General features: G+C 43.1%; 1 protein-coding gene across 1 annotated transcript in view; it reads left to right on the top strand.

Annotated features, from left to right (window-relative positions):
* Positions 1 to 12,859, top strand: part of SLC24A3 (solute carrier family 24 member 3) — a 489,239-nt gene that overhangs the window by 402,979 nt on the left and 73,401 nt on the right. The window contains exon 7 of the mRNA XM_088477346.1: positions 8,144 to 8,218. Coding sequence (XP_088333472.1) covers positions 8,144 to 8,218 — 75 coding nt within the window. The remainder of the gene's footprint in view (positions 1 to 8,143; positions 8,219 to 12,859) is intronic.

Raw genomic sequence — 12,859 nt, 5'->3', positions numbered from 1 at the left:
AATAAAAAATCCATACTCACCTCTCCTATGCGTAGTTCAAGTCCTCTTCGTTCCAAGTTGGCATCCAGTGGGTTAAAATAAAAACACGATAATAGCCGAAACCAAGCCAGACAGGAGGAAAGGTATGTGTGTGTACACATACCTTTCCTCTACGCGAATGACTGGGTCCCATGTGTGCCCAGTCATTGTAGGAGCCTCCAGCCAATCAGCAGGTGTCTCTGTCAGAGCTGCTTGCTGATTGGCTGTGTGCGGCCAGCCTGTCTCCTCCATAGACTTAATTGGGGAGAAATCTCCATTGAAGTTAAGGTGGGAACCGCGACATTGTGTCCAATGATGTAACCACAAGGTTACTTGAGGTGAACCTTGAGGTGAACACTTTTACATTATCAACCCAGCACCCACCGCCCATGGGTGCCGTGGATAGCCCCGGGCTATCAGCTGAGCCTGGGGTGCCCTGGAGAGGGGGACCCCTTTATTGGGGGCTGACTAGCGGTCTGGAGTAATGCTTTGACGTACCCACGACAATCCTGGGTGCAACGTATTTTTAGAACCAAGACAGGATTTAGAAAGCCCGGGGCTGGTTATGCTTTTGGAGGGGGGGGGGGCTGCACGTCTTTTATTTTTTAAAACACACACAGAAGCCGCCACGGATCTCACTGATCTGTGATGGCTTCTGTATATAACTCGTACCTTTTAATGCTAGTCGCATTAAAAGATGTCAGTTTACATGGTCCTAAGCTCACCGAAATTCCCAAATGTAGTAGCCTCGAGCTGAAAAGTTTGCAGGCTATTGAATTTGCGAGTCACAAATTTGCACCTTTACTTAAACTGATACCCGATTACATTTGGCCCTATATGTCAATGCTTCAAAAAATTAAAATTTGTTTAAAAAAATGGCAAAATAACAATTGGTACTTACTATCCTTTGCTGGGCATACACTATACAATTATCTGTCAGGTCTGGTAAGTATACGAGCAAATGACATTCAACCATTTGCTCACAAACACTGGAAAACAGACAAAAATGGTCGTTCAGACAAATTAGTTATATCAGACGAATTTAACCTATTTGACAATTGATTTTTACCTTTTTCCAGTGTTTGGGAACATATGGTCGAATGTCATTTGCTCCCATACATTACCAGGTTTTCATTCCAACCAGCCAGATTGGACAGATGTCTGACAGATAATTGTATAGTGTATTATTTTGCTGACAGTCAAAAATGTCGGCAACATTATATGGATGGGAGAATGCCAAAACACTATTAATGTTATGCAAAGTAGTTTTACCCTGTCTGCTTTACTACTGAGAGATGCAGTTAGTTTAGAATAGATTTTATACTGTTATTCATGTTATTAGACTGTCAGTACCATGGTGAAGTGATGGAAGTAACCGATTATGCTGCCATTCAGGATAATCTTGTGTCTTTTCTTGTTTTTCTGCAAAATATCCCTAGTCAAATGGGCTTTATAGCAGCTGGATATCAATTCATCTATCTTTCATAGCTTTAACCCTTTTTGCCAAAATGCAAATGATGAGCAAGCAAATGAACACAATAAATGGTGTAGGATATCAGTCTTCCCTTAATTGTGTCCTTAAGTACTTTTGTCATTTCTCTTTCATTATTTTTCCCATGGCTCTGAACAAAATGACTTTTAATAGGCCAAAAGATCCCCAAAGCACAAATTAAAAAGTTATCACCACCAAAATATGCAAAATATTAATTGTAAAGAATGTTAAGTATATTGCACATTATCTGTAATATATAACAAGAACATTTCTAACTAATTAACTGTTTCCATTCAAGGTTCCATTCAGAACATCAGAGATCTCAGGAGGACCAGAATGTCAGCTTGGGTACACAGCATTCTGGTGCTTCCAAATTGTTACTGTGTCAGTGGTCATACAGGAGGTAGCTTATTAAGCAGCGTGCTAACTGTGAATATTGCAGAGGGGAGCAGTCACACATTTTTACTATACCGGTAGTTCATACAGTAGAGCCGTCTTTGTGGGATTCTCCTTCTGGAGAACCTGTGAGGGGGAGTCTGAAGCTGGGTACACACTACACGATATTGTTAATGATTTGGCCGATTCCTACGCATCAGAACGAGAAATCATCAATATCATGCAGTGTTTATGCACTATATCGTATAGTGCGCGCTCCCGAGGGGTCGTCAGCCGCATTGCCTGATCTTTTGTACATGCAGGAAGATCAGGTGATGCGGCTGACGATCCTAAGCAGCGCTATGCGGCGGGGGCCGGCGTGTCTGGCACCGGATCTCTCATTGCATACAGACCGCCCTACTGCTGTCACTGCAAAATGAAGTGAATCGTAGCATTTTGCGGTGGGGAACAGGGCCACGATGGGAGGCACAAATCACATCATCACAACCCTGCCCACCTCACTGCAAAATCTCCTTATTTCCCTTTCATGTCCATACACCTCTCAAGCTGTCAGTCACAGCTCTACAGTGATTGTGACTTGTGTCACCTATGCTCCTGCAGTCAGATCTGGTGCCCTGATAGCTACACTGCATTTATGTCACTGTGGGGGTCTATTTACTAAGCAGTGTTAGACATAGTGAAAAATGATAAGGTGACAGCCAATCAGCTCCCAACTGTCATTTTTCAAACACAGCCTGTGAGATGGCAGTTAGGAGCTGATTGGCTGGTACCTTATCACTTTTCACTCTGTCTCCTAACACTACTTAGTAAATAGACCCCTGTATAACAGATCTACTTATATTTACACATCACGAGCTCCAATTACCAATTCTTCATTTCTGAGTACAAAGCATGTATACAGCAATCTTTGCATAGGTTTTCCAGTATTACACTTGCCCACCATACCACAAGTCACGTAACACATTTCCAGCAGGTCTATCAAGTCATAATGATGTTGTTGTTCTGTATTATTTTCCATAATGACATGCTAATGCTAATATACTTCTGTACTATGGATTTTCGACTTATTTTACACCAGTGGTGGCATAACACAGAGGGAGCCAGGCCTGGCAAATTAGGCTGCAGAAAGCTCTGCATATCAGGTACTGCTTTATTGAGGCCCAATATCATCAGTTATACCTATAGAGCAGAGGAACTTTTTCCCAGTAGCCAGACCCTAACCTCTTTTTAGGGGGAATGAATAGTTCGTTTTTTTTAACCAGTGCTATTATGGTTTAACAGGAGATACATTATAACATATATTTAAATGTTATTTTAATTAATAATCTCAAAATAAAATTATTTTCAAAATAAAGTAATCTAGGTGCTAGGGCTAAATATTATCCATTCATGCTATTAGCTGTTGAAGTTCTTTTTTTCCATACAGGAAACATAAACAGGTACAGTAGTATGTGACTAGGGCTTACAACATCGCTTTTAATGAATCCCAATTGACTAACCAGTTCCTACCCCTGTCTAAGAAGATGACATCTCAGGATTTTCCTAAGTTACTGAGATAGCAGATTGCCAGTTATCAGCTATTATTAGCTACTCATTTGAGTATTGTGTTCCACTAGGAACACATGTGGCTTTAGAAGTCCATGGAGTAATCGGTGGAACAATAAAGTTGTGTGACTGCAGTTGTGGTTGTCGAGTTAACTTTGTGAGAGTTATAAACATCAAAGTTAATACAGTGCCGCATACATGTTTAGGGAATGGTAATAAGGCTGTGTAAAGAGCAAGCTGTGCTGGAGAACTGCAAATAGTGCTTACTGTATATGTCTACTTCAGGTGCTGAAAATAGAATATAGCAGTTAGCATTATAGGGACAGTTGCAAAACTGTAGCAAATATGTAGTGGGGCAAATACAAAATAAGCAAAATTAAAATAGACATTACTTATACTGGGCATGCACCAGGGATAGACTCATGCTCTACATCAGTCATGACAAACACCCTGTGCGCGTGTGCGCAAAAGGGGTGTGACCTCATCGCAAAAGGTGCATGGTTAGATCTCACGGGGGTGTGCCGCGAGTCACGGAGACCTGGCCTCATGGCACATCCCCGTCTCTCAGTATCCAGGCCGAACACAGCGCTGGAAGGAGGATGTGCACGACCAGGTATTGAGCCCAGTCCGGCCCATCAGCCCTTCTGGCATTTGCCAGAGGCAGTGGTGTAACCGCCGGGGGGGGAGGTGGTAGAGCGGGGCACGCGCCCTGGTCGCTGTGTGTCGGATACTGCGACGGACGTCCAGGAGCAGCCAAAAAAAGTCAGGCAGATTCTTATTGGCTGCTGCACCCTTGGCCCGCGCAGGGCTGGAGAGGCGCCACCTCTGCCTACTCCATTTGCCAGGCTCCCGCTGAGATTTTATTACCAGCAGGCGCCCGGGAGCTTATTCCCTGCAGCAGCAGCCGGAGGCTGGAGCTCACTCCTGAGCTCCGCCTTTCGGTTCCCACAGGGGGTGAAGGGAGAGACATCATGACTTCTCTCCCATATTGCTCATCGCGATGACTGAGGAAGGAGCAGTCGGACGGCGGCGAGAGCAGGAGCGGGACTTCAGGTAAGTATAATATTGTGTTATGTGTGTCTGTGTCTTTGTGTGTAAGGGGCACTACTACTGAGGGCACTGTATAAGGGGCACTGCATAAGGGGCACTACTTGGGGCACTGTATAAGGAGCACTACTACAGGGGCACTACTACTGGGGCACTGTATAAGGGGCACTGCATAAGGGGCACTACTACTGGGGGCACTGTTTAAGGGGCATTACTACTTGGGCACTGCATAAGGGACACTGCATAAGGGGCACTACTACTGGGGCACTGCATAATAGGCACTACTACTGGGGCACTGTATAAGGGGCACTACCACTGGGGCACTGCATAAGGGGCACTACTCCTTGGGGCACTGTATAAGGAGCACTACTACAGGGGCACTACTACTGGGGCACTGTATAAGGGGAACTGCATAAGGGGCACTGTTTAAGGGGCATTACTACTGGGGCACTGCATAAGGGGCACTACTACTGGGGCACTGCATAATAGGCACTACTACTGGGGCACTGTATAAGGGGCACTACCACTGGGGCACTGCATAAGGGGCACTACTACTGGGGCACTGCATAAGGGGCACTACTGCTGAGGGCATTAAGGTGCATGTTGACAAGTCCCTATTTTTCATTGACCACGCCCCTTGTGGCATGTGGCCACGCCCATTTTGGAGTACGCATTCGGCACGCGCACACATTTGGGGGGGCACCATTTTTTATCTTGCCCAGGGCGCCAAAGACCCTAGTTACGCCACTGGACAGAAGTGCCAGATGGTCAGTGCATATATAGGAAGGACAGACTGACTCTGCAATAAGTGGCTTTATGGATTTAGAATAATCATTTTCATTTTATTGCTAGAAATAGGAGAGCTTCTGCTGTACCTCATGTTTTAGTCCACAAGACTGTACACTGCTCAGCAATCACTCATCATCATGCCTTAAGCTTCTATGAGCTGGCCTTCCTCATTCTCCCCTGCACTGAATTAAAGGGGATCTTTGTCTAAAACTAATCATTAATTATGTACTGCCTGTGATCAGTACATAGTAAAATATTTGGACTTCCTTCTCATTGTAGCTAGCTAACAGAAGTAAGCACTACAAGTTGCAGCATGCAATACAATGTCACACCTCCCCTCTCCATTCTGTAAGCCATTTACACAGGTACAGAAAGAAAAATCATACAGTAGATCACACTTTTAAAGTGGGCGTGTACTGCTACATCTGAGAGGCGTGTCATAAAATTGACTTGCATGTAAATGAGACCCAAAGTAGTAGATCTACTTGGTGATGGAAACACTGATACTTTTGAGAAAATGCATATAGCCATAGGGATCATTGTGCATATGATCCCATTTGAATGTATATGTAAATGGTTTTTGATTTTTTTTTAATATAACAGCTACATAATGGGTGTAAGGTACAATCAGGGAGATTGCTAGACTCTTCAGGGAGTCAGGGAGATTGCTACTGTGTTAGGGAGTCTCCCTGACAATCAATGAGAGTTGGCAAGTATGATATTCTTTCTTGTAGTGGTCCAAATGGAAATTCAATTAAATAATGTGAATAGATGGTCATGACTTGGTAGGGCATACAGTTGCTGAAACGCTAATGTAGTGATATCTACTGGAGGGGACAATACACATTCAGCCAATCAAAAGTAGCTAGACAGCTTTGATCGCTTGTAACAAGACTACCTTTTTATTTATTTTGTGTTTCCTTTATTATGTTCTATATATATCCTAATACGTACCAAGCCACTGTTTATATGTATACTGATTTTATACATTGTTTTATATTGCTGTCCTCATTTATGCTCCTGATTTATGCTAGATTGTTTGTTTTGCTATCTAACATAACGCACAATTGTCCTGTCTCAAATTTAGTTTGTTTATGCTGGTGTAAACTTTAAAATTAAAAAAATAAACATGATTTAAAAGTAGCTAGACTTCATTGTGGAACGCCTCCCCAGCCCTCCAGTACCCAGAAAATATACGCCTTCCCAACGTATCTGGGGATGCTTCCATATCAAAAGTATTGCAGTTACAGTACATGAGGACACTGTGCTCCGCTTAAGCTTGACTGTCTTCATTCTGCCTCTCCAGGCGTTAGTGGCAGCAAGTTGACAATACAAAAAAATCTAAATATAGATGTTTAATGCACAGTATGGACATGCATATCTTATTATTATTTTAAAAAGCGTACGTCCAGCTCTAAATGAGACCCATAGAATTTAGAATAGGCTCCAGTTTTATAGCCCAAAATTACGGCTATGCGGTATACTTTGTCTTACATGTATATTAAGATACGTACAGCTCAATATATACTGTAAGTATGTGACTGGAGTAAAGATATGGCATTCATCACCATTTACTGATCCTTGGCACAAAAATAAGAAAAATGACTTGTCCCACCCTGTACAGAGACATCGGGGCCCTGGGTCGCACTAGGGAGTGTTTAAGGCCTGATGTACCTATCCAAGCACTTGTGCAATGACCTTTCCATGAATGGCAAAATAATGGCAATGTAACTTTTAATCATCCCCATAGAGTTATAGCACTATATTCTTATTTATTAATGTGCTTACTTGTGTTCCAAAGAGTCTTTTTTGCACTACAGCAAAAATAATTTTATTAATCCTCCTATTCTTATGGAGAACCCCCTCTTTGTTGTTACACAAAAGAAAAATAACTTGTTAACAAACAGATCTAAATGTTTTACCTCCCACATGTTTCTAGGGAACATTCATCCACTGCAATAACAAATCAAATACAGTGCTGCCTGCTGTTCAGTGTCCATTTGCCAAACATTAGGAGAAAAGCAGTGCTATCCGAGTTTTACCAGCAGTAGCTGCACACGGTCCCTTTTTAAAGAGGCATTTACACTGACATCGGCAGCCTTGGTCCCACGGACACTCTTCACCTGCCATAGGTAGGCGCAATGTCCGATGGTGCAGTTGCCTCCGGCATTAACAAAAAGACGTAACATAAAGACGCAGTAGAAGCTGCGACAAAACTCGAAGCCACTACTGCAACTGTGTCCACCTCTGGTCCCCCCCCCCCCCCAATGAGTGCTGTTATTAAAGTTTTATTGTGGGGATGCAGTACATTTGTACAACCAGCAGGTGATGCTATAGTTATGGAAAGTCAATGGAAAGATTAAAAAATGGCCAGCAGTTTCTCAACAGGGAAAATACAGTACGTGCAGTTAAATGCGGATCTCCAAGTAAACATCTATTAACAACCGTAATGAGATGTCACAATGGTACCTATTAATATGATATTTACATGTGTATTTCTGAATATATAATGTGTTCTTCACATCACTTGTATCTGGATAGTATGAAAGGTGTCATTACATGAGACAACCTTTTAAAAGTCTTTTTTTCTGATAAAAAAAACACTGTGGGAATTAGTGAATCTGGAAATGCCTCAATAAATATGCCCTAACCACCTATTGAGTCTCCTTTACATATCTCAGCTCAGACAAGTGTTGGCGCTATAGGAGATGCATGAATCCGGCATTCAGACAGTTCTGCCTACAGATGCTGCCACCTATGCCATCTATATGTTGTCCACTCCCTATTTAGACTAGTATGAAATGTGTATATCGTGTAAAAAGCTTCTAATTACATCTGTCATCTCTTTGTTGCCAGGTGGTTGTCCTGTCATCTTGGTGTTTATTAAGAGATGCCACCTACTACACACTGTCTGTCATTGCTCTCATTGTGGTAAGTTCATTTTTCTATTCAGTATCTCCAAATAATTCTTTATTCTTAGAATATAGACATTTCTACCTGTTTGTTTTCTGTGAAATAGATTGCTAGAAATCTGAACCACATGTTATGGGCATGTTTCCAGATATTCGTCATATGCAGAGACGTACGTATCTATGTACCACCCGTATCCACACGCTTGGTTTTATATCTGTCATCATTATCAGTGCACCCTTCCAACATTAATAAACCTGGTGCAAGAGATCCGGACGGGGACAGACGCGTGCACAGCGCGCAAATTCCGTCAACACGCTCTTGTTAAAATATAGTAAATAAGAATGTTCCCCTTTTTCTCTATATTGGTCCTCCTGAGCCGGTCTATTTCACCTAAGTTGTTACGGTATTATTTCCCTAGATAAAGAAAAGTGAAACTGAAATCACACTCAATTCCGGATGCCTTATAGTGTAACCTAGACCAGTCTCCATTCTGCGGATAGTCCTGTAGGGAGGTAAAGAAACTGCATCACCCATCGCATTCAGCACTGCTATTCCTTGTGCTCTGGTGATGTACAGCATAGAGGGCTTATCCATTCAAAGACAATGCTAGAACGCACGTGTGACCTGGAGTACCCCAGATAATAAAATCCATCTCTTACAGTACATGTTGGATGCGAAATAACGTAAAATACGTATCCTTATTTCGTTGAGTTAGAAGTATGCGTGAGTTAAGGTAAATATAAATGGGCTAGGACCTGGGCATTGCAGGACACATGGGAACCCCAATAATGTGCTGCATTCTATGGCTCACACGCTTTCACAAGCCGCCTTCCATGGGCTGAAATGTCTCACTGGTGTACGTAAGTCTCCTAAGCATCTCTTCATTGATCACGTGCAAGATTCAGTAAACGATTTTTGATGTAGGGTGTGCAACAATTTTATAGATGTATAATTCTGGTGACTATACCATATGGACCCCATGCTCCAATGGCTAGTGGGCAATACATTCTCTGAAGTCTGTTGTACAAAGCTGGATGGAATATAATACATATTTTGATTGTTGTAGTGTAGTATTGAATTTTTTCATTTTACAACCAGTCAAGTACCTTTGTTAAAGGTACACAAACACATATTTGCATCCAAATCTAACCTTCATACTTACCAACTCTACTGGAGTGTCCAGGAGTGTCACACATTTCAGGGGGCTCTCCCAGACTCACAAGAGAGGAGACCAGTATCCTGCAGTGCATAATTCAGATTAAATCGCATCATCGTTGATCCTCCCCCTGTCCCCACTGTACAGTGCTACAAAATGCTGCTTTGATTAGCGGGAACTGGGTCACAATGAGGTAAAAGTGGTATGGTGCCCCTCGCACCTCTAACATGTTGTTTTAAAAGTTGTATATAGAAAAGGGGGCCCTAGACTGCACATTATTTTTAAAACCTCTATTTTTCACTTTCTTATATATGCAGCAGCAGCTGCTCTTCTCGATCTTATACTTTCTTACACTTCACCTTCTCTCATTCGAGTGATGCCCTGGGGTGGCTCAGCTGGGCCTGTTTGGGGGTGTCCTGCGATCTGGATTTCAACCCCAGTATGTTAGGGACCTACCCTCAGAGGTTACCTGGGCGCGGTGGGTAGGCCCATAACCATGGCCATGATTATGCTAAAACCTCTATTTATTGCAAAATCTACTGCATAATGTATTATATATAATTAGTAATGTTGGAGTTGTGCACTTGTACTTTTTCTTTTGTGTTTTAAATGTTGGGAAGTATTTTGAACTTTTAGACAGAGGATGGTAGTTATCCATAGTAAAGTAACAGAAGAAAATATCATATGGTCAAAAGCTAAAATAAATGTACATATTCTAGATTTACATTGCGTTTAATGGCTAATTTGGTGGCTAACTGTATACACAGTTCCTTCTCTGGTGAGTAGTAGTATTTAATTCAGAGCTTATTCTCAGGTTGCTAGTGTAAAATGGGATGTAGTTAGGAGACTGGCGGACAGGATGCCGCCAGAGGAAATCCCGACGTCGCAAGCCCAACACGGAACTAAAAATAGGCATCGAAATCCTGACGCCTATTTTAATCCCGGCGCACAGAATCTAGACAGATGCCATCCCAAACAATTAGATGCGGGGGGGGAGGGGGGAGTGTTAGGTTTATTATTATTATTATTACATTTTATTTATAGGGCGCCACAAGAGGTCCGCAGCGCCGTACATACAGTAAAGGGTACACAGAACATTACATTACAATACAGTAACCAACTTATAAACAGAGCACAAGTAACAATTAGCAACACAATTCTCCATACACAATACAGCTGGGAAGGTGAAGGCTGTCATAGAAGTGCTAGAGAAGAGGGCTGTGAGACAGTGGGGAGGAGGACCCTGCTCCTAGGAGCTTGCAATCTAGGGGAGAGGGGAGACAGACAGATGACATGAGGCAAGAGTGTGTAGAGGGGGACCTGAGTGCAGGAAATAGGCGAGGTAGAGATGGCTGAGGCAGGAAGGACAGAGACTTGGTGACGGTTATGTGGTGCAAGGGTATGCTTTGATGAACAGGTGGGTTTTCAGTGCACGTTTGAAGCTCTGCAAGGTCGGGGAGAGCCTAATCGAGTGAGGGAGCTCATTCCAGTGAAGGGGGCTGCACGAGCAAAATCTTGGATACGTGAATGAGATGAAGTAACCAGGGTGGAGGAGAGATAACAGTCATTGGCAGACCGGAGTGAGCGGGAGGGAGTATGTAAGGACATGAGGTTGGAGATGTAGGGAACAGTAGAGTTAGAGAGGGCCTTGTATGTGAGGGTGAGGAGTTTGAAGAGGATTCTGTAGGGGAATGGGAGCCAGTGCAAGCTTTGGCAGAGGGGAGCAGCAGAAGTGGAACGGCGGGAGAGGAAGATAAGTCTAGCTGCAGCATTGAGAACAGACTGGAGGGGAGCAAGATGGCAACGTGGGAGGCCAGTAAGGAGAAGGTTGCAGTAGTCAAGCTGAGAAATGAGCAGCATAGCGGGGTTAGGTTATGGGGGGGTTAGGTTTAGGCACTAAGGGGGAGGGTTAGGTTTAGGCACAATGGGGGGAGACTTAGGTTTAGGCACTAACGGGGAGGGTTAGGGTGTGGGGTGGGGAGGGTTAGGCTAAAAGAAGGGAGGGTTAGGGGGAGAATGGGGGAGGGTTAGTATACTTACCTGACCCCTGTCGGGTTACCGACTATAGGGATGCCGCTGTCAGTCGGGATGCCTCCTGTCAAAATACTGTCGGTGTTACATACCCGTTCCGTGTAAAATACAGAACCCATTTCCTTTTGGCTAGTGCACTAGATAAACCTATTTCTTTTGTGACTAGTATACAATAAAGAACCTTATCCTGGTCACCAGAATGCAATACAGGTTCCTAAATTGCATTCTGTCAGTGCTATTATTTGGCTCCATTTGCTGTATTGTACTCAAATATGGCATCCAATCACATAGGAAATGGGGCTGCTGTTGTATGGGAATCCACTATGTTATCCAGCTCCAGAGAGAAAATGGAGCTGCTGTCAACCACAATCACAGATCCAAGACCTGGTGGGCACACTCAGGCAGTCTGTGTATGAGTCATTTTGGTGCATCTACAGTTAATGGTGATAGAGCTATTATCAGAAATTATTGGCTGATAGCAGCTGTAAAACCCACTGAGAGCACTCAGGAGATGTGGCCAGGGCTGTCCATGCTACACACATCCAGCGAAGAGCTTTAACCCATTAGGGAATACATTATAATACAAAGCCTACTGTATATTTTGAAGCTGACCTCAACTAGATCAATGGCTGAAAATCATAAACAGTGTATAATGCACTTTCAGTCAGTAGTAAATGGTAATAAGTAATGTTAAAACGAGCTAGCTTTCATGCTATCTGACCTGTAAGACTTTTGTTTATAGACTACTACAGTAAAATTAATTAATCTCACTTTTGTCAGTTGTCTAACTGAAAGTATACCATGATGGAATGCATGACTGTCATTGAAGGCAGACATTCCTCTCATATGAAAATCTTGTTTTTTTCCTTATGGAAACATACTATTTATTGATAATACAGTATATTTTATTATTGGCATTATTGGTGCAAAACTTTGTCCCCTTCTTTAGTACATTTATTTGTGTGTTTTCACTGCATTACTGCACGGCTCTTGCTGTTCTACTGTTTTCTACACTATTACTGCTGCTCCTTTTTCTACTCTGTTCCTGCTGCTGTCCTTTTTCTGCACTGTTCCTGCTGCTGCCCTTTTTCTGCACTGTTCATGCTACTGTACTTTTTCTGCACTGTTCCTGCTACTCCACTTTTTCTGCACTTTTCCTGCTGCTGTCCTTTTTCTGCACTGTTCCTGCGGCTGTCCTTTTTCTGCACTGTTACTGCTCCTGTCCTTTTTCTGCACTGTTCCTGCGGCTGTCCTTTTTCTGCACTGTTCCTGCGGCTGTCCTTTTTCTGCACTGTTCCTGCGGCTGTCCTTTTTCTGCACTGTTCGTGCTGCTCACCTTTCTCTGCACTGTTCCTGCTGCTCTCCTTTTTCTGCACTGCTCCTGCTGCTGTTCTTTTTCTGCACTGCTCCTGCTGCTGTTCTTTTTCTACACTGCTTCTGCTGCTGTCATTTTTCTGCACTGTTCCTGCTGC

Source organism: Taudactylus pleione, unplaced genomic scaffold (genome assembly GCF_031769625.1).
Source record: "Taudactylus pleione unplaced genomic scaffold, aTauple2 ptg000201l, whole genome shotgun sequence".
Classification (NCBI taxonomy): domain Eukaryota; kingdom Metazoa; phylum Chordata; class Amphibia; order Anura; family Myobatrachidae; genus Taudactylus; species Taudactylus pleione.
This window is presented reverse-complemented; position numbering and strand designations above follow the sequence as displayed.